The sequence below is a fragment of the Primulina tabacum genome, chromosome 13 (genome assembly GCF_025594145.1).
Source record: "Primulina tabacum isolate GXHZ01 chromosome 13, ASM2559414v2, whole genome shotgun sequence".
Lineage (NCBI taxonomy): Eukaryota > Viridiplantae > Streptophyta > Magnoliopsida > Lamiales > Gesneriaceae > Primulina > Primulina tabacum.
In genome coordinates, this window is record NC_134562.1 from 30,767,300 (window position 1) to 30,794,917 (window position 27,618).

General features: G+C 36.1%; 4 protein-coding genes and 1 long non-coding RNA gene across 13 annotated transcripts; 4 read left to right on the forward strand and 1 right to left on the reverse strand.

The window, feature by feature from the left end:
• Window positions 1-6,778: 6,778 nt before the first annotated feature.
• On the reverse strand, window positions 6,779-8,176 carry LOC142522778 (putative aquaporin TIP3-2). The gene is made up of 3 exons (XM_075626309.1): window positions 7,814-8,176; window positions 7,413-7,663; window positions 6,779-7,336 (listed from the first exon to the last, which is right to left on the reverse strand). The coding sequence occupies exons 1-3, from the start codon at window positions 7,941-7,943 to the stop codon at window positions 6,932-6,934; spliced, it is 786 nt and encodes a 261-aa protein (XP_075482424.1). The 5' UTR covers window positions 7,944-8,176; the 3' UTR covers window positions 6,779-6,931.
• Window positions 8,177-14,624: 6,448 nt separating this feature from the next.
• LOC142521734 (UPF0426 protein At1g28150, chloroplastic) lies at window positions 14,625-17,204 on the forward strand. Its single transcript, XM_075624891.1, has 2 exons — window positions 14,625-14,905; window positions 16,943-17,204. The coding sequence occupies exons 1-2, from the start codon at window positions 14,690-14,692 to the stop codon at window positions 17,123-17,125; spliced, it is 399 nt and encodes a 132-aa protein (XP_075481006.1). The 5' UTR covers window positions 14,625-14,689; the 3' UTR covers window positions 17,126-17,204.
• Window positions 14,912-16,062, forward strand: LOC142521735 (uncharacterized). Its single transcript, XR_012814372.1, has 2 exons — window positions 14,912-15,633; window positions 15,676-16,062. It is a non-coding gene; the product is annotated as an uncharacterized LOC142521735 (long non-coding RNA).
• Window positions 17,205-17,534: 330 nt separating the features above from the next.
• On the forward strand, window positions 17,535-21,554 carry LOC142521733 (phytochrome-associated serine/threonine-protein phosphatase). 2 transcript variants are annotated; one of them, XM_075624889.1, is made up of 10 exons: window positions 17,535-17,869; window positions 18,284-18,430; window positions 18,505-18,572; window positions 19,180-19,237; window positions 19,498-19,608; window positions 19,871-19,921; window positions 20,236-20,379; window positions 20,536-20,631; window positions 20,736-20,810; window positions 21,198-21,554. In XM_075624889.1, the coding sequence occupies exons 1-10, from the start codon at window positions 17,789-17,791 to the stop codon at window positions 21,279-21,281; spliced, it is 915 nt and encodes a 304-aa protein (XP_075481004.1). In that variant the 5' UTR covers window positions 17,535-17,788; the 3' UTR covers window positions 21,282-21,554. The 2 variants fall into 2 exon arrangements, with proteins under 2 accessions (XP_075481004.1, XP_075481005.1); XM_075624890.1 differs by having other exon boundaries at window positions 17,536-17,869; window positions 20,736-20,807.
• Window positions 21,555-22,366: 812 nt separating this feature from the next.
• Window positions 22,367-27,385, forward strand: LOC142522386 (pentatricopeptide repeat-containing protein At3g29230-like). 8 transcript variants are annotated; one of them, XR_012814468.1, is made up of 5 exons: window positions 22,367-22,579; window positions 23,199-23,326; window positions 23,401-23,548; window positions 24,347-26,435; window positions 26,553-27,385. XR_012814468.1 is itself a non-coding variant. In XM_075625748.1 (4 exons), exons 2-4 carry the CDS (start codon window positions 23,238-23,240, stop codon window positions 26,132-26,134), a joined length of 2,025 nt encoding a protein of 674 aa, XP_075481863.1. In that variant the 5' UTR covers window positions 22,367-22,579; window positions 23,204-23,237; the 3' UTR covers window positions 26,135-27,384. The 8 variants fall into 8 exon arrangements, 6 of the variants coding, with proteins under 6 accessions (XP_075481863.1, XP_075481864.1, XP_075481865.1 ...); XR_012814469.1 differs by having other exon boundaries at window positions 27,012-27,383; XM_075625748.1 differs by having other exon boundaries at window positions 23,204-23,326; window positions 24,347-27,384.
• Window positions 27,386-27,618: the final 233 nt, after the last annotated feature.

Genomic DNA, 27,618 nt, shown 5'->3' on the forward strand with positions numbered 1-27,618 from the left:
TACGAACAAGACGAAATTTGTTACTTTTGAATGATTCAATCATGACAAAGGCAGGACCTACATTTGCAATTTAGACCCAATACTCCAAATTTCATTTTCAAGACATAACTTGCATTTTACAGTCGTGGGAAGCTACGCTAGCCGAGATTTGTTCTGTCGCTGAGGTTTGTGTTGAATGCTGCACGGGCACACACATGGTTAAAAGTCTTGTAGAAAACATTAGAAATAACAATAATGTTTGAAGAAAAATAAAAGGTCTGTCTTAATTTATTACCGCCCATAAATCTCGTGCATCTACCACAGTTGATGGATTGAGTCCTATGTCTAACCAGTAAGCTGTCATGGTAGCTTGATGGATTGAGTTCATGTCTGATCAGTAAGCTGTAATGGTAGAGGATCCTCATGGTAAGAAGCTTTGAATCAAATTTAGTTTTAACAATTATCCATACAAGAAATCAAAGATACTATAAAAATCCATCTTTAACGGGACTCTTGGGAATTTAGTATGAATACTTCCTATCTTTTCACCCAAATCAGCATATCTCCACGTCATCGCTTAGTGCTCACGGCCAAACGACTTAATTTCTTCCTCTTGTCATGCAGTCATGCTGTAACCAAGTAATAGCAGAGGAACTTCGATATAAAATAGTTCTCCATTAGTATATAAGAATTATAACTTACCATTCACAAAGGGAGAAGAACATGGATCTCCCTGAACTCACTAAAGCCTTTGCCATTGCAGAATATCTAATTCATCGAGCCATAAGATCTCCCTTAGATAGATGAACCATTTAATAAACTTCCATTGAGCAAGTAAAAATTTCACCTCTCTTTCGGGCTGGTACCGTCATGGTTACAGTTGTGTCATAATCTACAACGTGTCATTTATGTTAGCTGGCTTGTGCCTTCACATGCAACTCTTGAAAACACACACGCATATTTGCGTGTGTGTGGGTATATACACACATGTATGTATGTATGTAAACAGTCCTACCCATGATGCAAAAGTTTTTGCATCTTGTTTTTCATATTGGGAGATGTTGTTTGATGTAAATTATTAGTTAGTGATATCCCATGAATGATCCTTTCAAAATTAGGCCCAAACCGGATTTTGAACCCCCGGCCCATCCATAGCAAAGGTAGAAGGCTCGTTACAGGTCCAAGTACTCTCCTATAAATATCAGGTTTGAGTCTCTAATTTATTCATTCAATATATTAATTTTTCGTAGCACCCTTAGCTGCTCTTTCACTCTATTCGTAGTATCTGACTTGAGTGTCAGAGGGGCTACGTCGGGACACCCTCATGGGCTCCTAACGGTTTTCTTCGTGATTTCAGGCCTAGAGTAAGTTCGAGGTTTGCAGTCGGACTATTATCGTCTGCTGGAATCGAACCCTAATTTTCAGTGAGTATCCCTAACAAAAATAGAAGGCTCATTACAAGCCCAGATACTCTTCTATAAATACCAGGTTTGAGCGTCTAATTCATTCATGCAATATATCAATTTGTAGCAGCACCCTTAGTTGCTCTCTCATTCTATTCGCAGTATCTGACTTGAGCGTCGGAGGGGTTACACCGGGACACTCTCCCAACCCCCTTCTAACGGTCTCCTTCGTGATTTCAGGCCTAGAATAAGTTCGAAGTCTGCAGTCGGACTAGTATCATTTGTTGGAACTGAACCTTAAATTTTCATTGAGTATCAGTTAGGAAAACAAATTCTTACCCGAGTAAATTCCAAGCTTTAATCCTTTTCTGTGAACGTAATCCGCCAGTGCTTTGATTCCCGAAGGTAAGGTAGATAGATGCCTTTGGGACCAAATTCCCCTGAGAATTTCTATTCAGTTCAGCCCAGCAATCATCTGAAATCACAAGGAAATCATCACTAAGAAATAACATTTTACATGAATATATCAATCGAAGCAAGTTCGATGTTAACGTACCGATATTTATACACTGATCCCAGCGAACCCCGTTGACGCCACTGCATCCGCTGTCAGAAGGAACATGTAACATTTACTTATTTTTAGATCATAACATCTATGATCCATTATTGATTAAAGATCCAAGAAATGGAGTCACCTGTTTCTCTAATCAATTTTTCCTCAATGTCACACTTGAAATGATTCCAGCTGTTCCATCTGACGAAGAATTCATCATTACAATAACAATAGAGCATTGAAACCAGGCGTATATATACATGCAGCCCCCTATCTTTGTGATATACTGAGAAGCAAAAGTCCCCTTGTTTTCGACGAATGTCGAGGAAGGAATCTCACCCCATCTGAGGAGTAATGCCGAGTTCTTCATTCTTGGTCAATAAGTACTTCTTCTATCGAGTAAACGGCGCGATCCCAACGAGCCAGAAGCACCGTAATGCCACAACCACTGGCAATATTCATCGTACCTTCGAAGAATTAAGTAAACGATGCTCAACTGATGATTTTCCTCCCATATTTTGATTGGCAAACTACTTCTTTAGATGCTACTCCAAATGTAAATGGATGACACACACACACACACACACAGAGAGAGAAAAGGGAACTTAAATAGTTTACAATAGATGCAAGCAAGTCAACCATGAAGAAAGATGAGTACAATGGAGATGAAGGCATATTTCTTTATTCTTAGTATGAACTCCTAATCGTTATTAACATTTGACTTGATTATGTTAATTAATTTACAACGAATATCAGTTTAAAATTTTCATTTAATGCGAGCCCAAAATCATTCATTGATTATAATTTCAATACTACAAATAGTATAATTTAATGTTTTGTTTCAATTAATTAAAAATACTATTTTTCAAAAGTTTAGTAATTCCAATCATGATTTATCTGTTAATTTTTAATTTTCAATCAAATTAGTTGTGAAGTTTGCTAACATTGTGTAGCTATTAGTTAGGCTAGTCTACTTATGTAAATGAGTTGTGAATTGTGTCAGGTCCTGAGATCGGGGTTAGTCGACATCGGCATTGTTTTATTACCACATAATTGAAAACAACAAGCTTCGTAGTTTAGTATAAACCAAAAATCAATTTATTACTTATAATCAATCATAAAATTGTTTTTACAACGTAGATTCTTAAAATGAAAAATATGCGGAATCGTTTATAACTTACTAAGCGAAAACTAAAATAAACTTCTTGATTCCTTTTATTATCATCCCCAAAACTGGTCTTGTTCATCTTTCTTGATTTTCTTTTTTGATTTATGTGGGGAGGGTAGAGTAAGGAGTGAGTGATATAATATTCACTCAGTAAGCGGGGTCGTTCGAGCACATACATAACAAATACACATGAATTTCGAAGACCACATATCATATCATTCATAACATGATTCTCATAACATGTCATTATCATAACCATAAAAATAATTTTGGCCAAAGCACTGAGATTCCTCTACTTTCCATGGTTTACTGATATCGTTCCCTAATTTTTACTCATCTAAGGGAGCGAGAACATGTAACGGTTACAATCCTACCGTGTAAAGGACATAAACATATCATGCATATTTGGATTCCCACCCATATCCAGTTGAATCCTCACAATATCCAAAACATAAAACATACGATAATCATATCAAAAAGGGGTTTAAACAGAATAACGATGCTTAATCGAAACTTTCAAAAACGAAATAATTCGTACACAACATATTTTAAAACAAGCTCAATTACCTTAGAATGGAAGAAAACGTGAAGAACTTGGACACCATAGAATAATCATGCAACCAACACTTCGAAATTGAAGCAGCACATCTACCGAAAATCAGCCGCCTTGTAAAAATTCCTTGCGCTTTATTGCACTGTTGGATCGAGCTCAAACTTGGATATTACGTTCACAAGTAAGTGAATAAATTATGAATGGTGGATATCAGGTTTGAAAGTCGTTTTAACCTGTTAATAGACGAAAAACTGTAGGTATGTTGTTCCCGCCTAGAATATGAGCAGTTTTCTTAGGAAGACTATAAACAAAAAAACTGACCGTTGGATTTGTCCGAAGTTTGGATATGTTATTCAAAACATATTAAAGCACATTCTGAACGGTAGAAATTGGATTTTGAGGCCTGAAGTGATGGGACAAAATTCCAGAACTTGGGCAGATTTTCGGTATCTTGGCAGCTTCTTAACTCGATTCTTGGCAGCACCTCGGGGGACAAAATTCTCAAAAATTGAGAGAGAGGAGCTCGAAATTTTGAGCTTGGAAGGTGTAAATTTTGAATGCATAGGCCCTCTTATTTATAGGTGTGTGGATAAAAATCTTACCATAACTGGGTTGATACTTCTTCGATAATTCCAAAGATATTTCTTCCACAAACATTAAGATGCCTTGTTGAGAAAAAATGTCTTATATGCAATATTTCCTTCCAATTAAGTTTGTATTCAGCTTTAATTTTCGAAATTATTACATGTTTTGCATTGGATTTCGAATTCCGTTTATTTATTAGCTTGGTAATTTTTTTGAATACCATGTATTATTTAATATTTTTGAATTTATTATTTTTACAATAATATCATAATTCGAAAATAAATTTTTATACATATTTATATTTAAAAATTACACTCCCCAATTTTGGGTTCTCAAAAGTTATATGATAATAAAAACTTTATCCTTTATTTATTTTCATGCAGTTTAGTCAACATGATCAATACCTCTCTATTTTTGTTAGATTTTTGTCACATCGAATGCATTTTCTACTTATATAATTATTATATTTCATTTAAAATAATCGGTATTGAAATTTAATTCTTGATTAATTAGGTGAGAGGTGACTCGTAATATTTTCTTGTTTTATTGTCATCTTTTATCTAAAGACTAAAAGTGATATTATTGAACTTTAGTGTTCCATTATATGTAAGAGTTGACATATAATATCTAACTTAAGTTAAATAAACATTTTTTGGGAAAGAAAAATGCTTCTCAATTTTAGTTATAAAAGAGACATAACTGAGTTCAGATATAGAATCAATCAGCCCGGACCTATTGAATCAATTTGATTATGTAGAGGCTTTTGAAAGGGTTCATATATCATATAAGCTAGAGAAATCAAATTAAGGCTGAAATCATTATTTTGATTTCTCTCCTTTAAAATTTGCAAGCAAGTTCCTCGATTAATGGGTTTCAGAAACTCTTCCTTCCCCGATGATACAACATCATTATTGTGATAAGTGTAACGTTACAACATCATTATTGTGACAAGTGTAACGTTTCAAATTCGACGATAGTCTCTACTGCACCAACACGTGTCTTTCTATCGTGCTTATATTTCACTAATACGCACCCAGCGAAACTTCTCACAGTGTCACTCATCCCATATTTTTTCAAGTCAAGCATGCTTAACTTTTGAGTTATTAAGTAATGATCCATCGGTGGAATGCTAGTGTTAGGGAATCATATAGAATATTCACACTCGTAGGCGAGTGGTGAATCCCAGACTACAATTTATGAAGAAAGATATTAAAAACAAAGCGCGTTTAGGCCGGCAGTGGCAAAGACAAAGCAAAGTAATATAAGAACGGAATCACGTTTATTAGAAGTGGACAATAGAGTGGTTGTACCAGAGAAAACTCATTTACGACTCTTATTTATGTTGAAACTATACCTAAAATTGCCAACTGATGATCCTCGTGAAGTCGGTGAAAAAATAAAATTGTTGTGTTAGTACGTAAAACATCTATATTGTCTCGAACCAAATGACTAATGATGTACAGCTATAATCATGGACTAATCCATGCGAGAAGTGATAACCACTTGAAAAGTTCGATGGAAGGTTGTTCAGTGCCTTATCTAATTAGCACTCATATGTATGAATGAACACATTCATGCTCTTACCAATGAAACGTGGTGTTTACATCACGGATGTTTGTCTCGAGCTCGAGCGATTTTTATCCTTATTTTAAGTGGCTGATTCGACTATGAACGAATTTATAATATACAGTACAATTTCTATTGAATTTCATTATCTACGTTGCGAGATAGACCTCATGATAATATATTATATTCAAGGGTTATGCTGCAGCTTACATTAGTAAGCAGATGAAGTAAATGTCATAATTGAAAACATAACATATTATTAAAACTAGTAAAAGATACACACGCGTTACATATGTTATTATTTTGATCAAATAATATTAAACAATTCACATGAAATTAATTATTTTTAATTTAGAAGAATTGTTCGACTTAACATGGAAGTTTAATTTAGATTTTTTTTATGTAAAATATGAAGTGATTTTATAATGTTTTTAGTAGAATAAGAAGGATAATTATGGAATTAAATATTTTGGTGTTCTATAAGATAGTTACTCTAATGATCTCATACTTAATAATATACTAATAAAAGATACACACGTATTGCATATGTTTATTTCTATGTAAACTATGGAATGCTAGTGCTAGCTGTGTTAGTGTTTCTGAAGAATGTATGTACCAACCAACAAGCATAAGCCAAGAAATTATCTGTAGTATTGATCATTATGACGGGTATAAAATAAAAATAAAAATAAAAATAAAGATGAATGATAATGATTATTAATCTTGAAGAATATTGTAGGTATTAATATAATAGATATATTAATATCGAGGAATCGATGTTATAACAGTAGTATAAGTAAATGAAAATCTTTCAAAAAAAAAAAAAAATTAAAACTAAAGAGAAACGATACAAGATTTTGATCTACAATAAAACGACTTCAATAAATAACCAAATATATATATAAAAGCAAGTTATTTGTCGAAATTAATACGTACTTTTACCTATCTTATTGACATTTATACACACATGATAGAGATATATGCGGATGTCTCGAATGAAAGCCAAAGTACGTACGTACATTCATGCATCAGGAGCCGGCACACTATTTCAACACAATCAACATGAACCGGTCTCATTTTATTCACTCCCCCCCACGTACAGTTTCAAGCATAAATTAGATGACTCAATAATCCTCCGGAGCCAGAGGCTGGTGGTGGCCAGTGTGGAGAACCTCTGCTTCCGGTTGTATGACTCCGATGACTCCGAACTCGTATATAAGACCCGCCAATGCCGCACCCACGAAGGGACCGAGCCAATATATCCAGTGGTAACTCCACCGCCACCCCACCAAGGCCGGACCGAATGCTCGAGCCGGATTCATTGAAGCGCCATCGAAAGGTCCTCCCACCAACACATTAGCACCGACTATGAAGGCGATCGCGAGTGGCGCGATTGTGCCCAAGCTTCCCCTTCTCGGATCGATCGAGGTTGCGAACACCGTGTAAACCAGCCCAAATGTCATTACTATCTCCATTAACAACGCATTCAGAGATCCCTCTCCTGCTGCCACCGAAAAACCACCAGGCCTCTGCGTGCAAAATGATCGACGATTACGAATCAAACATGACATTCAAAAAAAATTGTTCAAGATGCATAGAATATACCATGCCACCGGTCGCAAGCCTCAGTAGAAGAGAAGCAACAACTGCACCTACGAGCTGAGCAATCCAGTAGTAAACTGCGCGCAGCAAGGAGACTCTCCCGCCCACCAGTGCACCGAAAGTTACGGCTGGATTGACGTGTCCACCGGACACGTTCATGCTAGAAGCAACGGCCGCGAAGAACGATAACGCATGGGCGAGTGCGATAACAAGCAGACTCGACGCGCCTAAAGTCCTGTCCCTATACATCTTATCTGGAAACATGTGACATTTAGATCGAGCAGATTATCATCGTTCATGCATGCATGCACCAAATCAAAACGATACACTATTGGTAAACTGGTCATCAACAAGAAGATATCAAGCAATTTCAGAAATATAATGAAGCATGAAAAGAATGATACCAAGAGCGAGGATGGAGCCTTCGCCAGCGAAGACGAATATGAAAGTGGAGAGAAATTCGGACAAGGTGGCCCTGAAGGAGTCGGGGTGGATGGCTTCTTCAGCCCTCCCAAAATCATACCTGCGAGGCATATCTCTACCTTCTTACGTTGCTGTATATGAGCTAGTAGTCTTTAAATGTGCACAATAATCAACAGCTGATGCTTCTCAATTCCTTGTTTGATGTATGCTAACAATATAATATATGATATACAGAAAGTTGAACGTAAGATATTTGAAAATTGTAGATGCAGAGGCAGTAGGAACCGATGGAAGATGCTTTACACAGACGCGGAGACTAGATAAGGGAAGGGATGATATATTGAGGTGCCAAAGTTAGAGAAATGGATTTGGACACTTGGGAGATGAAATGCAGGAATCACGACACGTACTCTCATGCGTGGGCTCTTCAATGCAAATCCTATAATGCTCAAACCAGGTATGGTATAGGATAGACATGACATCAAATACCTGGTTATATATATATATATATATATATTAATGCGAAGTATGCGACCTACCAATCAAACCAGGCATGGGATAGGAAAGACGACATCAAATACCTGGTTTTTTTATATATATATATATATTTTGTACGTATAATTTTTTTATTAACTATATTGATTTATAATTAAATAAATATAATATCATATTTATAAAAAAATTAATTAAATGAAATAATATAATTTAAAAGAGTATATATTATAATTTGAGTTGATTATATTTAAATGAGATCATATCATAACTATAAAAATTAATGAGAAATTATTTTGTATGGATTAAAAAAAACACAAAATAGATCGTGACATCAATTTTTTTGTATCTATTAAAGTTATGCACAAACTTAATAAGATAATAAAAATACGAAATAGTGATAGATGTAAGAAAAATAAATTTCTGGTCAACAAAATTTGCGGATTTTGTGTTTTCTTTCATTAAAATTTTACATTTTTGGTCAATCACTTGGATATTGTTGGGCTCTTTTCTCTCACAAGGAGTAGAAGAAATTTTTTACGTGTGGTCGTGTATTATTTATCAAAATGGATAGAAGGCACAGAGAATGAGGTGCTAACCTTCATTTGGAAAAACATTGTTTTTGACTTTGGTATACCTAGAAGACTCATATCAGGTAATGTAAGCTAGTTTTGTGGATCAAAAGTGTAAGGGTCAATTGCTTGATATATAAAAGTAGCAATTGTAAAATTTGTCTTCTATCAGAATTAAGTATTGTGCTAAATGTTACAATATTTAAGACAACATGCAGCGGACTATAAAAGTTTGTAACACAAAATAACTTTATGTAAATATGATGAACAAGATTAAATTTGCACATGGCAAAAATAATCACTATAAAATCAATGAGTTTACATGAAAACAATACCAATAATGATTATTACTAAAATCAATTTCCTCAACACGTTGAGAAAATAAATACCTTTCTAAAACAATCAACAACACTAAAACATAGATATGAAAGCCAAAACGAGACGCCAGAAACTTGAAACAACAAAACCCGATCTTCAGCCAACACTTGCACGCGTGTTGTCTGAAATGCCTCCAACAATTACATCAGCACGTGCAACAGCACTCTTCAAACCAGCAACGTCATTGAGAATGTTTTTCTCTGAAAACCACGATGTGCAAAAGTGCTTGAGTGATTAATTGAGAAGCAGCCGCCCTAAAAGTGTCCTTGTTTTTCTTCTTTGTTATCTCCACGAAGAAACCTATTCCACAAGGAAAAGTAGGAGTTTAATTAGAAACAAAACTCCTTTTGAACATTGATATCATATCATGATAATATTTGCATAATTATCTCATTATCTAGAAAAGAAAAATCTTATTAAATATTATACTCAATTAGATCAACAAGAAGAAAATAATATTAGGAAAATCATTTAAATTAAGAAATTATATTTCCCTTCAGAAAGTATAGACTTAGTATAGGGAAATAAAAATTGACCAGATATTCACGGCAGTAGCCTACCCACATAGTATTGGACATACGAAAGTAATTAATAGGTCAATCATGCAAACATTGAAGGTTAGACTCTGGTCGGCAAAAGCAAAATAGGCGGACGATCTCCCAAGTGTATCGTGGTCTTGTCGTACCACATGTTGTTCAAAATATATCGAATGGAACAGGACAGATAGGTATGTGTAAAACTATCAAAACAGTACATCGAATCAAAACAATAGTAAAATTCTTAAATAAATCAAATCGAGGTCTGTATGAAATACAGTGTCCTTAAAACATATTGGTCCCCTCCGGTATGTGCTTCGAGGATGAACTTGGTGTTAGAGTAGATGCCCTGCAAGCCAACGGTTGGCTAGGAAATTTATTGACTCAAGTGAAATAAACAATCTTTATTTTAATATAATTTAACTTTTTATGGTCTTGTTATACTTTATCTGTATACTCATGCAAACAACATAGATAAAGTCCTTGATTATGCTTTAATATAAATGAATCGTAATTCGATGTTGAAACTCATTTGTAAACACTGCATATTCTAAATTCGTTCCTAGTCGATTCAGCCGCCTAAAACAGGGATAAAGGTCGCTTGAGCTTGAGACTAGCATCTGTGATGTTGTGTACTGCGTTTCTTGGTAAGGGCATGGAGATGTCCAATCATGCAGATGGGTAATCATATGATGATTATACCGAACAACCATCCCTCGGACTTTCCAAGTGGTTATCATTCATCGAGAGGATAAGTCCGTGGTTATGATTGTACACCATTAGTCCTTACGACCCGGGACAACACTGAGGCTCTATATGCTAGGGCTGTGCTTTGACTCGTTTACCGGCTCCATGAGAGTCATCAGGTGGCGAGGCTGGGTACAGTTGCGACACATATAGGAGCCAGTGTATTGTAGTCGGGGATTCACCGCTCACCTACGGGTGTGGATATCCTGTGTGATCTGATGAAATAATAGTGCATGGAATCTCTGGCCAGAGTATGAGATGTACGTTAGAGAAGAAGTTCTCAAAATAGTATACGCGATGCCACTATTATAGTTATCACATAGTTATCGAATTAATATGCAACCCTCGATGAACCAATGGTTGCAGATTCGATCGGGATATTTGAGATGAAGGGACCGTACTGTACGCTAATCATAATCGACTGGTTCTTGCAGGCACTATCAGTGATACCTAGGGGATCAAGGGGCGATGCTACTAGACGCTCTTACCATGATCCGATGGGTGCAGACAGAAATGAGTTCTGACATTCTTGATCAAGGTGTTGATGAAAAGAATGGGGCTAACTAGGGTAAGCCCGAATAAAGGATTATGTCCCGAATCACAAAGAGTTGTGAACCCACGGCTAGCTGTATCCCTGAACCATTGAGGGTCACACAAGTACAGGATCATTTGTTCCCGTTGGGAGAATAAATTCAAAGAGTTGAATTTATATTATTATATAGTAAATTCAAGGAGTTGAATTTATGATAATTAAATTTTGAGAAAATAAATTCAAGGAGTTGAATTTATGAGATAGTAAATTCAAGAAGTTGAATTTATGAAATTTGGAGAGAATAAATTCAAATTGTTGAATTTATAAAATTTGAGAATTTAATTTATTAAACTCAAAAGTTGGGTTTATTAAATATTAAATTTTGGAGGTGATAAAATTCAAGGAGTTGAATTTATAATTTTAATAATAAATTCAAATGTTGAATTTATAATGAATTTAATTTATTAAACTCAAAAGTTGAGTTTCTTAAATATTAAATTAAATATAGTGGGAAGTATGTTTAATGGGCTTGTAGGAGTACAAGTCCAACATACTAAATAATTAAAGTTTTTAATGGACTTTGATTAATTAATTAAACTAGTTGGACTAGCCCAATTAATTAATCAAGTCCATTAATGTTAATTATGCTAATTAGGTCATGAATTTTTTTTTAAATTTTGACCTAAAATCATAGCCTCCACAGATTTGAATTGTGAGATTTTTGAGAATCAAATAGATTTGTTGAAATATAGTTGTTTAATTAATGTGATTAATTAAGATAACAACAATTAGTTAATTAAAATAAATGATATATATGTCATACTTGACAATGGGATGACCGAAAGGTTTCTTAAGAAGAAAAAGGTCTCACTAACCAAAAAATCTCTCGAAAATCTCTTCTCAAAACAAGAAAAATTCGGCTTATTGTGTTGAGTCGATTTTTTCTTCGTGTTCCATCTCTACGCAAAAGTTCTTCTAAATTTCTAGTGCAATTTAGAAGAGGAACAAATATTCCAGTCGTGGACCGGATTAGGAGATCGAAGAACGTTTGTAAGGATTTACAACAAGAGCTACGTCCGCTAATACCGGAGTAGTTTGAGCCATGTGATTTATTCACCAAAGGTATAACGATTCTAACGCCCTATGAATGTTTATGATAAAATCATACGAGCGCCTAAAGCAAAACATATTTTGATTGTCAAAATAAATAAAATTTTTAAAACTTCCGCTGCGTTTGAGCGTGTAGAAAACCCAGATCCAACACTTGGACGTCTGTTTCCCATGATACAACGAAACAACCAACAGTACCCTAGCACGAGGCACCACTATGACGAACTGAAAAGTACATGAACTTTATCACGAAGACAGAATAACGGCAGAGGAACAGCAGCCGGTAGAAGCAGCAGCAGCCGAGACAACAAAGTAAAGCTTCAAAAATATGAGTGCAGAAGAGTGTGTCAAGAGAGTTTGAAGGACTTGAGGCTGCCTCTATATATAAGCACTCCGGCTCCATATGGACAGTCACGGCTGGCCATCCGAAAGGCCAAAGGTCAGTCAAAGGTCATTGCAGCTGGAACACCAAAGGTCACGCAGGCCATATGAAGAGTCAGGTAGATGGAATGTCATTCATAACTGAAATTTCGAAAAAAAAAATAGCAAAAGCCAGGTGTACCTTGGTGGGAAATTTTGCCTTGATCGGTCCGACATTCGACGCACCCAGGTCGCGCTCGTACGCTTGCACACAAGTCAAGCCTTTTATCATTGCAAATCGGGCCCATGATTTGCACCCCCTGCGCCGGCGTGCGAGAGAGAGCCTCTTGACCAATCTTTCTTACACCTCCACAAAGTGTAAGTCAATATAAGCTCACCAATGCCATGTTCTTTTTCCTATGTGGGACACTTCCCACTTACCATCCACAAGCTTGTCTAATTTTTCATTCAAATGGACCAAGCCCAATACATAAGTCCAACACCACCTAGCGAACATGGATGAGATAAACTCTTATAGCAAGGTGTATGACACGAGGCTATCCTACCAATGAAAATTGATCAAGACATTGTGAGAATAACAAGTTATGGCTGAAGTGGCACAAAACATCATCCTTCTTGAGGCTTATAGTGGGGAAACAAATGGACGACATGGTGGCCAGAAAATTGGAGAGAGAAAGGATGGGATCAAGGGCGGGCGATGGCCGTACAGGCACCAGCTCGACCTAGTCCATCTTGCAGACCAAGGGCTCAAGAGATCCAACGAAAAATAACATGTTCTTCCACTCTTTATGAGAGGTGGGGTCTCCACAAAAAAATTGGTATTTAGTGCTGGTATTGATATAGAACCTACCATGAGCGATTATTTTAATACTTTCAAATTTAAGGACAAGATAAGTACCTAAAAATAACTCCTAGGGAAAGAAAGGTAGAAAAGTGGTTCGGAGCCAGTTGGGTCGGGAAAACACAATAATATTTATACATTTTTTTGGATAAGATGGAGTGCGGGAAACCTAAAAACCATATCTATTTGTTTCGTGTAGAAAGTGGGAAAATCCTTGGGAGGTTGTGAGCTCGGTCATCTACATCAGGCATGTACATGTCGAATCATATGGCATGCCCAACCTCTCCATAATCTCATCCCCATCTTAAGATCAAAGTAAGACCCAACTATCTCATACCAAAGAATTCCGACTGCCCTCAGTCGAGCTTCCTCAGCCTTAATTCGCTTAAGCCTCCGAGCCCGAGGTGTGTCCTTCTCGGAGCTCGAGGAGTGCTCATAAGGGGAGAAAACATCTACATATTCAGCTATCTCACTATCCTAGGATTGGGACTCGACATATTTAAGAGAAATTACATTTGCTAAATAATTTGGGCAAAAATTTATGTTAGACGGTCTCTCGGGTCGTATTTTGTGAGACGGATCTCTTATTTGAGTCATCCATGAAAAAATATTATTTTTAATGCTAAGAATATTATTTTTTATTGTGAATATCGGTAGGGTTGACTCATCTCACATATAAAGATTCGTGAGATCGTCTCACAAGAGACCTACTCAAAGATTTGAAGATATCAATAGCAAATTTTACTTCATCCTTACTGATATTTACGAAAATACACCATAATTAATTTAAATATTTGTTCGGATTGTTTTGTATAAGAATTTTAATTTGATATATTTTGTTTAGCTTTTGTTTTGTTGAATTATTTTATTTAATTTTTGGTGCACTTTTTCTACCACATTTAAAAATAATAATAGGTTTTTTTGTGAGACGTAAAGATCCGGTCTATAAAATATTATTTTTAACACAAAAAAATATTTTTTCATGAGTCAAATATGTATCAGTGTATCTCACAAAATTGTTTTGTGTTAAAAAAAAATGAGTTAATTTCTAGATTTTTTTAAGTAATTTTTTTTTACTACATATTCATGTAGATAAATAACAAAATTCATAAAAAAAGATCGAAAAAATTAGTTAGTTGTTAATTAATCAATAAATAATAATCGAGACGAATTATCAAATAAAATCACAATACTAATTTTGGAAAATGTTATTATCCGAAGGGAGTTAAAATAGTCCCAACATTGCTGCTAGCAGAGCAGGGAAGCGAATGGCTTTGCTCGTGGTGCCATCGGTATCCTCTGTTCCCGTGAGTCCAATCCCCCTTAGCTACCCTTTTGCGCCTGCAAAACAGTTGATTTTCACGTCCAATCGGCGATATTCGAGAAGGAGTGATGTGTTAGCTAGGCGTGGTGGGTTTCGAGTTGGGGCAAACATGTTCGATCCCAGTAGTATCCAGCCACCCATTCTCAAGGAAGCTCTCAAGGTAAACTCGTTTCTTATCTTTCATATCAATTTTTGGGGATAATTCACTGTGTGTTCTGAATTTGCTTTCATCTCAGTGTTTTGTGGACTTACAGATTTTGATTTCTTAGCGAAATAGTTTCATGTTTTCATCTCTTGATCTTGGTATTTATCAATTGAATTTGAGGTGTATAGTTAAGTTTGTTTATATTCTTTAGGTGTTCAGTTTTGTTTTCGACTGTGTGTGGAAGAGTTCTTTAGTATGGTCTTATGCAAATGATTTCACCTTTGAGTTTGTTACCCCAAGGAAATCTAATCGCGGGTAGTGTTAAGCAATCAATTTTTATGAAGATCCCTTTGGGGCACCAAAACTTATCTCGGCTTTATCAGTGTGCTGCTAAATGGGTTCAATCAAGTTACTAGCCTGAATGCTCATTTGCCCATGTCCGAAATGATTCTGATGTGTTTGGTGAAATGCTGAGATCTGGAATTTTCCCAGATTACTTTACGTATCTTGTTCTTCCGAATGCATGTGCGTTCAGGCTTGAGGTCGTAAGAATGAATGATTCACCGCCATTTATGAAAATTCAATCTTTAATTGGGTTTTTTCGTATGTAATTCATTGATTGAAGCAGACTCGGAGTGTGGGATAGTGGTTATTAGCTTGTCCAGGAATGTGTTTGATGTTATAGATGAGAATGATGTTGTTGCATATAACTCAATGAATAGTGGGCTTGCGAGTGCAGGTAGGTTGTGTCAAGCCGAGAGTTTATTTGATGAAATTCCTCAGAGAGACGAAGTGAGTCAGATCACAATATTGGATGGGTATGTGAAGGCTGGAAATATGAGTGAGGTGCTTGCGCTGTTGAGAGGATGTAATTGCTGGAAGATGAGCAAGGCATTTGCACTGTTTAAAGTATGCAATTGCTCAAAAGATGAATGAGGCATTTGCTGTCTATATATTGCCATTGAGGAGCGTAGTTTCTTGGTCTACTGTTATGTCTGGGTATGCAAAACTGAGTGACACTGAAATGGCTTGGGTATTGTTAGATAAATGCCAATGAAGACTTAGATGATAATTCTGTCCGGATATGGTGAAATGGGGCTTGTGAAGAAGGCAATTGAGTTGTATGATCAAATGGAGGAGGCGGGGGTTTAATCTCGATGATGGAGCTTCTGTTAGTATTCTGCAAGTGCAGAACCTGGTTTGCTAGGTTCAGGGAAGAGGTTTCATCAGTCAATAATAAAGATTAGGTATAAATTTAATATCCTGGTGAGAATTGCCTTGATTGACATATATGGAAAGTGTGACGACTTGAACGAGGCATGGAACGTTTTCTAAGGCAATGGGAATTTTTTTTTTTGGGCAAAGTGTAAGCCTTTATTCCTTACCAGTAGGATTAAGCTGTTTTACTGCTTCATAAATCTTGTGAGATTTCGCACAAAGCCAGAGATTATCGCAAACATATCATTTGATAGACTGAGCGATCTAGGTACCTATCTTAAATAGGATTGCTTGCATTCCAATCTTTTTTATCTGGAAATTTTGGCCGTCCCTAAGATGTATACTCTTGATGTGGATCTGAAATAGCCTTGCGCTCATTTTCCTCGTAGCATATCTGATCAGGTTACAGGTATCAATTTGCAGCTATGAAGCATGCATACTGGGTCATAACCAAGGGAAATGTTTAGCATGGGAACAACATACAATCAAGTTTGGAAATGTAAATTGAGTCTCTTTTGGTTAGAAAGTTCTGAATCTATGTAGTTCGTTGCATCTAAGATGATAGCATATTCTAGCTCCGACTAACCAGGCCCTTTATCCTTTACAACACCTTTGCACCTGTGAGGAATGCGTCTTCAGTCACACACCATAGGACGTGCTTAGTTAAAACCGGGTGAACAGTTACTGGACAAATATTCCTTCTCTCACTTCCTGTTCTAAAGTTTGATAACCAACACTTGTTGATTTACCATTCTTTGATAATGATTATTTCAGCAAAATGGGAGCATAATTTTTTCCATTGGATGAGTTTCTATATTGTTGAATAATTTGCAGGAGCCTGTAGCTTTCGTGGGAGGGATATTTGCGGGCCTCCTGAGGCTCGATTTAAACGAAGAGCCGTTGAAGGAATGGGTGAGCAGAACGGTCCAAGCTGCTGGGCTAAGTATGGAAGAAATTGGGAGGAGCGATGGTGTTGAAGCTGAAGAAACGGTACCACAGCAGATAGAGATAGAATGATAGAAGTGTCATCAATCAGTGTTGCTTGTTGCAAATATTTGGTGCTTAATAAATCCACACATCAGTTATTGGATTATCATTATTTGCTTATTATAATCAAGGGAATATATATATATATATATTGGAAAGTTAGAATTAAATCCCCAAACGCAAACTCAAAAAATATATTAAACTACACACTTTATAAAATTTTTTCCACTCAATTGTATTTTTTCTTCACAAATTGATAGACTTATTTATAAAATTATTTAGAAATAATCCAAAAACAATACATCATAACATATTTATTTTTAATATTAACAAGTTTTATTTTCAACCGTTTTAAATATATTTATTTATTATTGTCTTTTAGATGATTTATTACTCTTTATTTCTTGAAAATAACTGAAAAATAAATAAATATCAGACGGCTGGTAGAGTATATTGTGTGTGTGTGATTGGGCTGGCAAACAAACCCCTAATCAGTTCAAGTAGTGAATACACATTCTCCGGCACCACGATTTCCCCGCCCGCCAGCTGCCGATCGCCTCCCTTACCCACCGGCCGGCTCCTGTTGTTACCTAGCTGTACATCGATTATCGCTGGATTGATTTGATACATTCGTTCATATTGTTTATTTATATCCTTGCTGTTGTTAATTGAATGTAATTCAAAGAGAAGGGAATGGATTTGGACCAGTGGATACCGAAGGTGAAAGATGGGCAGCACTTGTCTGAGGACGAGCTTCAACTTCTCTGCGAATACGTATGTTACAAAGTTTCTCCTTTTTAGATGTTTTTATATCTGTCTGTGGTGTATTGTTTTTCTTCTCCAATTTATCGACTGGAAGCTTTGAAGGAATCCTCTCTGTGAGGAAGGGAAGAATTAGGAGCTGGTTTTTCGTTTTCGGATAGCGTCGCATCTAGGTTTACTTGGTTAGGTTTTACCCTTTGTTGTCTAGCGTTCTTGTTGGAAATTTTTAAACACTGTGGTTCGGGATAGAGTAATTCGGTAACCGATTTTTGTGAATTGTATCACAAAAAGTCGTTTTAGCTGTTTCGATTCCTCTTTCAAGATTCGTGGTGATTCATAAGTTGCTCCAGTCCCTACTTTGTGTGTGTTGGGCGGTGAGTGTTTTATACATGTTTGTTAAACTTAAGCTGCTCGTGACTTTTTCAGGTGAAGGAGATTTTGATCGAGGAGTCAAATGTTCAACCAGTCAATAGTCCAGTTACTGTCTGTGGGGATATCCATGGACAGTTTCATGATTTAATGAAACTTTTTCATACTGGGGGTCATGTACCAGAAACAAATTACATATTTATGGTAAACCATTGAAACCTGTTTTTAACAATATGTCAATTTCTTCCCAACTTTAGCTTACTGCATTTTCTTGGCAGGGAGATTTTGTGGATCGTGGTTATAATAGTCTAGAAGTTTTCACGATTCTTTTGCTTCTCAAAGCAAGGTGCGTAAAATGTTGGGAGATTTAATTGTCAAGATCATACATGCATCTGTTAATCTGCTTTCTAGTTTATTTACCACATTTTTTGTAAGATTGCTTCGCTGTTTTTATGAAATCATGTTGCATTTGGCTCAATTGATTTAATATAGAACTTGTCCAGGAACATCTGTCAACAGCATTATGGTTTTTGAAGCCTCTGGGATCTTCAAAAGTTGACTTATCGGTTCATATTGGTTACTGCTTTTGCTGTTCTAGAAATAAAATACACAGTTTTTCAAATATATAACTCAAACTGGAATTCTTCTTATTCCTTTTATTGAAACCGACTTCCTCAAGTTATTCAAGCTTTGTCCTCATTTAACAAAATACTATTAGAGATATTTTGAAAATCTCTGTAATTCAACATGTGTTTGTAGTTAATAGAATTCTGCACCCTTTCTGTTTTGTGTTTCTGCAATCTTTAAATTGATTCGTTGGATTATCTACCACTCTGGACTCTGTTTTTGAGCTAGTTAATAGCCAGAAGCCTTGAAGTAAATTTAGATGATTTTGAGCTCATATTTTTCCTCCAGTTTGATAGTTATTTTCATCCTTTTTCCTTTGCTACCAGATACCCAGCTAACATAACTCTTCTACGTGGGAATCATGAGAGCAGGCAACTAACACAGGTGAGTGATGTTGTGAACTTGTCCATTATCCGTGATGAATGCTATCTTCAATGATTAAGTTCGTAAAAGAACTGTATTATTCTGGCCAAATAATCCTTATTCATACGACTAGGAGTTTTCTTTGGATAGAAATTGAGAAACCACGTTATGGCATTTACTGATTCTTGCATCAACTAACAACAGCCTTTACTCAATATAGTTATTCATCATGACAGGAGACTTCTGTGTGCTGACTGATTTTCACATTCTTGTTTTTGCAGGTTTATGGATTCTATGATGAATGTCAAAGGAAATATGGGAATGCTAACGCTTGGCGATACTGCACAGATGTTTTTGACTATCTAACTCTGTCAGCAATTATAGATGGGACGGTATGCTTCTTCCCTTTCCCAGTCCACACCCAAAAAAAAAAATCCACCAAGAGATATTTTATTATTTGAAAGTTGCAAAAGAATTGCTATTTTCTTCAGATATTGGTGACATGTGACCTAGTCTTTAGGTTTTGAAAATCGTTTGGAATGGAGCGTAAAGAGCTTATTATACTTGGAAGATCCACTTATAATAGCATTGTTGTTATTCTCGTGCACCATATGTTTGCTGGTGGTAGTAACTATAACCTTTTTGGAATACCAGGTACTTTGCGTGCATGGTGGCTTATCCCCAGATATTAGAACTATTGATCAGGTTAGATCAATATCAGTTTCGAGATTATTATTTTTGTCAATATGCATGGAAATCTCAAAATGAACAGAATAGTAAGCCCAGGTATAATATGAGAGTGTGATGATATGCTCTCCAAGGAGAATAAGGAGGTGAGAATGCCATGCATGTACAATAATTTTTGCATTTGTTGGATCATATTCTGATCCTGTCATGAGACAAGCATTCAATTATATTGAAGTGATACCATTGTTCTGTTATACTTGTTTGCGGTGTAAATTATCAGTCTTAGTGAGTAAGATATGTTGGAATATTTTTTGTTTGGTTTTGGTTGGCAGATTCGAGTAATTGAGCGGAATTGTGAAATCCCTCATGAAGGGCCCTTCTGTGACTTAATGTGGAGTGATCCTGAAGATATTGAGACATGGGCCGTCAGTCCTCGAGGAGCAGGCTGGCTTTTTGGATCAAGGGTTACATCTGAGGTCAGGCAATGAGATGTCCGAAAAAATGGCAAAAAACAGCTGCACATGACGAAAAGATTGTTATAAACTTTTACTGGCAAAACACTCGACCTTTGGAATGCTTAACAGATTTCAATGTATGAGAAGTCACGCTAACATAATTATTGTTTTCCGCAGTTCAATCATATTAACAAACTTGATTTAGTTTGTCGGGCCCACCAACTTGTCCAAGAAGGTTTAAAGTATATGTTTCAAGATAAAGGACTTGTTACTGTGAGTTGCTAACTCTGTATCATGGATGATGTTGTATCCCATGCCAAACAAAGAATGACATGCGTTTGTTATATTTTTTAATTGGTTCCCTGTGTATCACGCAGGTCTGGTCTGCGCCAAACTATTGTTACCGGTGCGGAAATGTTGCTTCAATATTGAGCTTCAACGAAAATATGGTAGTAAGCTCATATCCTTGTGGTGTTCTCTTTATCTCTGTGTGCGTGTGGGGGTAAAGTGAATTTGTCTATGCATTTTGGAATAATTTAGCAATCTTTGTATTTTACTGTGTGAAATTAGATCCTATTTGTGATCGCTCAGATGACTTTGGGAGATCTTTTTTAGGCTTTATGGGGAAAAAAGCTTTCAGCAAATAGTAAAAAGGATGCCTTGTGCGTCAAAACCTTATTCGGTAGTGGCTTTTAAAGCAAAGGTCTCCTTTGCGACAAGGCATTGTTAGGCATGGATATAATATTTGAAACCAAGCAGTATCCAAAATTGGAAACCATTGTTTCAAGTATTATCTACACGAACTTACCGTTTCCGTTTCTAACCTCTCCCTTGATTAGGAAAGAGAAGTGAAGTTTTTTACTGAGACTGAGGAAAACAACCAGATGCGTGGACCAAGATCCGGAGTCCCATATTTTCTTTAGGTGAAGAATCATTTTCTTCCGAGACTCGGTCCGCGATATTGGTGCCACACGCTTGTCTGCTGCTTAAAATAGGAAGAGCTAACATTCGCTCGAAAGAATGAATTTCCATCTGCAAATAGTTGCCACCAGAGTTGCCCAACGCTTTTCTTTTATATCGTTTGTTCTTGATGATGTGTATCCCAGATAGCTTCATGTGCAGTTTTAGATCAAATTATATGTCAATTCTTCGTTTATAATTTTATTATTTTATACAATGAAACCACTTTCCTGATTCTTGATTAAAAGAAATTTGCAGGCATTGACAGAAAGCTGGTATATGGTATATGATGCCGTCTGCCTAAAATGCATGCCCATTTTGTATACGAGTATCTCGAGATTCTGAGCTATTAATAAAGATTCGTTATATGCTTGTTCAAAAATGGGAGAGCAACGTTTTTAGTCCAGTAATTTATACGATTTGCATTTTTTTGTCAGGGTGTTGATCATTTTATAGTTTTATTCAACTAGCTTACGTATTTTTTCGTTTTTGGTCATTTTTATTGAAAGGATGATTATGTACTAGAAAATAATGACGTGATATCTGAAATGGCGACGAGACGTTGATATTGCTAATGTGACCTTAGACATTTATTATGTATTCGATGTCACATCAGTATTATGATGAAGAAATATCGAAATGAAAAAAATAATAGTTTTATTGTTACAATGAAATAATAAACAAAAAAACTCATATAAAATCGTTTCACGATTCAATTTTATGAGACATATCATATTTGATTCGAATATTATTTTTTATATCAAAAATACTAATTTTTTATTTAGATATGAAATGAATAGAACTGTCTCACGATTGTAAATTTGTGTGAATGTTTCGCACGAGACTTGCTCAATAATAAATCAAATTTAAAATCATCATCTTATTTATTTATAAATTAATTAATAATATAAATAAATATATAAAAACTAAATTCGTGGATTTGATTTGATTTTACAAACTAAATTATATATAAACTCGTGGATTTGATTTTACAAACTAAAGTTTCATTTGAATATAAATTGATCGATTACATTATTCAAAATTGTATCGATTCATCTTAGTTAAATTTGGCCAATCCCCGTGATAGTTAAAACAAAGAAGAAAATCGGATAAGAGACGCTTTGATGAAATTGTAAGAGAACCCATTCTGCGCATTGATTACAGGACCCAATCTTCAATTCTCGCCATCCTCAGCCAATTTCGGAATCGGCCCTCAATTTTTCCCTCCATCGCCCACGCATCGTTCTCTACGCGGAATCAGGTGTTTTTCAATCCCAATTCCCATTTTCACTTTCTTGATCTTGTTTCTTGGACCACTGGTTGACAAGAGTGGATTCACCAGCTTTAGTTGCCTGCATTTCATGTTTGTATGTTGAGACCCAGTATTTTCTTGTTGCAAATGTAATCAATCTCCTTGGATTTTACTATCTTGAAGTAGATTTTAAAAAGTTCCAAATATTACTTTTAAGTGATGCCATTTAATGTAGAATTTGGTTTTTGTTCAAGGCATACCACAATAATAGAACAGTTTATTCCCTTTCGATTAGAAAGGGGTAGCTGCTCTTGTTTTGTGTATTTTTATGCTGTTATGTTCAAGGCATTGCGATTGATGAGCTGCATAAATTTCGTTACTTTCAGAATCGCTATTTCGGGAATAAATTCGGTGTAAGGATATTCGTTCCTGTTAAATATTTGTTGATTGACTAATGATTAGCTTAGTTGTGCTGTCCCAAAATCAAGCTCCATATTGATTTAACATCACTGAGAAACTCCACATTAAACTACCCGTCATTGTAAGACAGTCATGTTATTATAGAAAAACAGGTAATTGAAATAAAAACAACTAGAGGCTGACTGATAGTATATGATGTTGCCTGCAGAATAGGGAAGGGAATGGCGTTGCTTATGGAGCTATCAATATGCTTTGCCCCAGTGAGTCAAATTCGCTTTCCCCTTCCTCACCCGTTTTGCAGCATGATTATCTCCAATCCAACTTAGCCACTCTTTTGTAATTAATCTACTCTATTTTATTTTTTTAATTATCTTTGTTGTTGTCGTAAATCAATGTTCAATCTCTGGCAGTGCAATTCTCAGGCTTTTGCCGGGAAAACATTTAATATTCACCTCCAATCAACAATATTCGAGGAGTGATTCCTTAGCTAAGTGCTGTGAGTTTTGTGTTATGGCGTGTTTCTTCAACTTCAATACCATTCAACCACCCACTCTCAAGGTAAAAACTATTCTTATCTTCTGTGTCAATTTTATGGTCGCTCATAATTGGTATCTGTTATATGATTTTCTTTTTGTCCCACCGATTTCTTTTCTTTAGTGCGTCTGAATTTATTTTCCTTGATATGTCTTGACAGGAACATCTAGTAATTATTTTGTTTCTTTTCAGCAGACTGAACCCTATGGCTTTTTACATTTTGATTTGTTGTAAAAGAGTTTCAGGCTTGTTAGAAATTTAGATGGATCTGTCTTGATCCATCTCAATTGAATTTGAAGTGTATATATGAGTTTATTTATAACAGTTAAGTGGTCATATATATTTTTTTCAACTGTGTTTGAAGAATCTTTTATAGTCTTATTCTTATGCCAATAGTTTCACCTTCAAGTAGGTTACCTAAAAAAATCTAGTCGCAGGGGCTGGGCAGTGTTAATTTAAATGTAAACCTCTCCTCAATGCTAGTTTGGTTGCATTGTGGTTTTGCAAAAGCATTTTTATATTGGTAAAAACACTTGTAAATAGAAACAAACATGATGTTGCCTCTCTTTTAAAAATATCAGAGATAATATTTCAGTTGTAGTTTTTTGGTTATATAGGAAGGTAAAGTGCAATGCACCATATTTAGCATTTGAAAAATAACATAATTTAACTTTAGATTTGTAATTTGAAAATTATTTTTGAAATTGGTCATTGAATAGAGTAATGGACTTTGTGTGTTCAGAAACACAATCCATTGCTAAGTTTTTCTTGGTCTATTTCCATTTTGGCGCACATTTGCTCACTGAACACCGCATAATGCAGATGCTGGCCCCAGTTCGATCTCCGGCATTTTTCTCTAAACGAAGGTTTCTTGAGCTCAAAATCGCAGACCTCGACAAATGCACAAACATCAACGAACTAAAACAACTCCATGCTCTCATTTACAAATATAATCTTCATATGGATCCCTTTGTGGCTCAGAAACTCATCTCAGCTTTATCACTTTGCTGCCAAACGGGGTTGGCCATCAATGTGTTCGATCAAGTTCCTTACCCAGATACTCGTTTATGTAGTACTTTAATCAAAGCTCACGTACGAAATTCTGATCCATTGAAAGCTTTTGATGTTTTCAATGAAATGCTGAGATCTGGAATTTCTCCAGACAACTGGACTTATCTTTTTCTTCTGAAGGCATGTTCACGGTTTGAAAGCGTGAGAATGATTCATGCCCATGTGGAAAAACTCAATCTTTATTTGGATTTATTTTTATGTAATTCATTAATTGATGCATACTCAAAGTTTGGGATAGTGGGTATCAGAGCGGCCAGGCATGTGTTTGATGCAATGGATGAGAAGGATGTCGTTACCTATAATTCGATGATTAATGGGCTTGTGAGGACTGGTAGTTTGAGTGAAGCTAAGAATATGTTTGACGAAATGCCAAACAGAGATAAGGTGAGTTGGAACACGATATTGGATGGTTATGTGAAGGCTGGAAAGATGAGCGAGGCATTTGCGTTGTTTGAGAGGATGCCGTCGAGGGATGTAATCTCGTGGTCTACTGTTATTTCAGGCTTTGCAAAACTGGGTGATATCGAAATGGCTAGGGTATTGTTTGATAAAATGCCAGTGAAAAATTCGGTTCCTTGGACAATAATCATATCCGGATATGCCGAAATGGGGCTTGTGAAGGAGGCAATAGAGTTGTATGATAAAATGGAGGAGGGAGGGTTCAATTTGGATGATGGAACTTTTGTTTGTATTTTATCTGCTAGTGTAGAATCTGGTTCGATATGTTTAGGGAAGAGGGTCCATCGGTCTATAATAAAGAGTAGGCATAAGTGTAGCATCCTGGTGAGTAATGCATTGATTGATATGTATGGAAAGTGTGGCAGCTTGAACAAGGCATGGGCTGTTTTTAATGCAATGGAAAGAAAAAATGTAGTATCCTGGAACACCATGATCCATGGACTGGCAATGCATGGATATGAACAGAAGGCTCTTCACCTTTTTGCTAGGATGAAACAAGAGGGGTGTACACCAGATAAAGTGACATTTGTTGGTGTCCTATCTGCTTGTACTCACGCCGGTATGGTCAAGGAGGGGATTTGTTATTTTTATGGCATGAAAAGGGATTATAGGATTGTTCCTGAGATTCAGCATTATGGTTGCCTAATTGACCTTTTAGGTCGTGGTGGGCGTCTGAGTGAAGCTTTTCAGCTTGTGCTTGACATGCCATTCGATCCAAATGTTGTTATTTGGGGTTCTCTGTTAGGTGCTTGTCGAATGCACAACGATGCATTCGTTGCGGAGAAGGTACTCAACCTTTTAATGAAGCTCGAGCCAATTAATGCGGGAAATTTTTCGCTGCTGTCAAATATATATGCCGCGTCTGGAGATTGGGGAAATTTCTCAAACACAAGATCGCAGATGCAAAAGGCAGACAACAAAAATCCATCTGGAGTTAGTTCGATAGAGCTGGATGATGGATTTCATGAATTTACTATTATGGATGTGACTCACCCTAAGTCAAACACAATATATCAGTTGGTCAATGGGCTGAGCCAGCATCTTAAAAAGATTGATCATGCAACAGATGCTTGTGTCTAGAAACTTTGTAGTGCCCCAGACCCAGATATCAAACTCTTGTAGAGCATAAAGTCCTTGCACTTTATGTGCTCAGAGCCCTCATATCTTCTCTACAAGGATCTGCAGATTTACTCTTTTCTGAATCTTGTGAGATTTCTCTCAAAATTTGGGAATATAGTGGAAGATCATCTGACTAAGTATCTTTAAAGTCTTGAATTCTAGCTGTTATTCATCTAGAAACTATGGCTCTCCCTATGATATATGCTCTTGATGTTGATCTGAAAGTCCTCGAGCGTAGCGTCCTCAGATCGTCTTTGATCAGGTACGAATTAGCAGCTATAAAGCATCCATATTGTGTTATAATTGTACAGAGTGAATGAGGTTTTGTGCTTGACAAACATATATTCAAGTACTGAAACTTTAAATCAAGCTTCTGTAGATGTGCAAGGTATGAATGTATGCGCTTTGATCCACATATTATAGCACCAATCAGGAGGCTTTATTTAATCAGCCGTTCATCCTTAACACGACCTTCCTCCTTTGGCGTGCAAGTTAAATCTCTTTGTAAACCCTGTGAGGAGTGCCCATTGTAGAATGTTGATATTCAAGTCCCGAACAACAGGTTAAAAGTGATGAGTGGGCTGGAAGCATTTACCACATTCCGTTGATAGATTCGATGTTGCTCATATGTATACCGTTTACCATTAGTTATTGTTGGTAGACACCAGCCACAACTTCTTGTAGTGGCTAATGGACTAAAGAAAGTCCGAAGCATATCAAGAGGAATCAAATGACTGCAAAAAAACACATCTTTCCTTCTTTTTCTGGACAAGAGACGTGCTTTGTTTAAAAATGATCTCTTCTGGGAATGTTCATTTAGCAATGATCTCTGGTTCAGGGTTCGGAATTGGCTTGGAATCAAGTTTTATATGTTAGCCAGTACGTTGAAGTGGTTCAAAAAAACGTATCATGAGACTATAGAACATGAGAGCTTGTATTCGAGGCATGTCGCGTACAATTTATAGTGTCTGGGCCAGCCACAACACAACGCTAGATTGTTTAACGGCATTGACCGTTGCATCATTGCTACCTTTAGGAAAATATGACTTCATGTTCAATGGTTTTTGTACTTATTGTACTTGTAAGATACTATTTTGATGTACTGAGTTAGTATGTATTTGCACCTGTGTGCTCTATCCTGGATGTTCCATGTAGCTGCATTGTTTCTTTGATCTGTAAATTTATTTATTGATGAAAAAGACAGCAAAATATATTTAGAGTGATTCTAAATTTCCTTTCATGTAAAATTTTTAAATTTAAATCGATAACTTACATTATTTTAGTTGGATTTGGCCAATACATATAGAAGTAATATATTACACAATAAAAACTAAACCAAAAACGGAAGTAGTTGGTTAGTTGGTGAACAGCTCCGATAATGAACTCAACCACTTCGACGGCGGAAGGTGGTGCTGGCGGCGTGATTAAATGTGGGCGGCAGGAGA

Bases quoted from the DNA above. Each gene is read 5' to 3' on its own strand.
- LOC142522778 (XM_075626309.1), bottom strand. From the start codon at position 7,943: ATGCCTCGCAGGTATGATTTTGGGAGGGCTGAAGAAGCCATCCACCCC. The intron at 7,664-7,813 runs GTATCATTCTTT...ACATGTTTCCAG, and splicing joins AGGCTCCATCCTCGCTCTTG to ATAAGATGTATAGGGACAGG. The intron at 7,337-7,412 runs GTATATTCTATG...TTTTGCACGCAG, and splicing joins GGCTTGCGACCGGTGGCATG to AGGCCTGGTGGTTTTTCGGT.
- LOC142521734 (XM_075624891.1), top strand. From the start codon at position 14,690: ATGGCTTTGCTCGTGGTGCCATCGGTATCCTCTGTTCCCGTGAGTCCA. The intron at 14,906-16,942 runs GTAAACTCGTTT...AATAATTTGCAG, and splicing joins TTCTCAAGGAAGCTCTCAAG to GAGCCTGTAGCTTTCGTGGG.
- LOC142521733 (XM_075624889.1), top strand. From the start codon at position 17,789: ATGGATTTGGACCAGTGGATACCGAAGGTGAAAGATGGGCAGCACTTG. The intron at 18,431-18,504 runs GTAAACCATTGA...TTTTCTTGGCAG, and splicing joins AAACAAATTACATATTTATG to GGAGATTTTGTGGATCGTGG. The intron at 20,811-21,197 runs GTAAGCTCATAT...TCCCTTGATTAG, and splicing joins GCTTCAACGAAAATATGGTA to GAAAGAGAAGTGAAGTTTTT.
- LOC142522386 (XM_075625748.1), top strand. From the start codon at position 23,238: ATGCTTTGCCCCAGTGAGTCAAATTCGCTTTCCCCTTCCTCACCCGTT. The intron at 23,327-23,400 runs GTAATTAATCTA...AATCTCTGGCAG, and splicing joins TCCAACTTAGCCACTCTTTT to TGCAATTCTCAGGCTTTTGC. The intron at 23,549-24,346 runs GTAAAAACTATT...CGCATAATGCAG, and splicing joins TTCAACCACCCACTCTCAAG to ATGCTGGCCCCAGTTCGATC.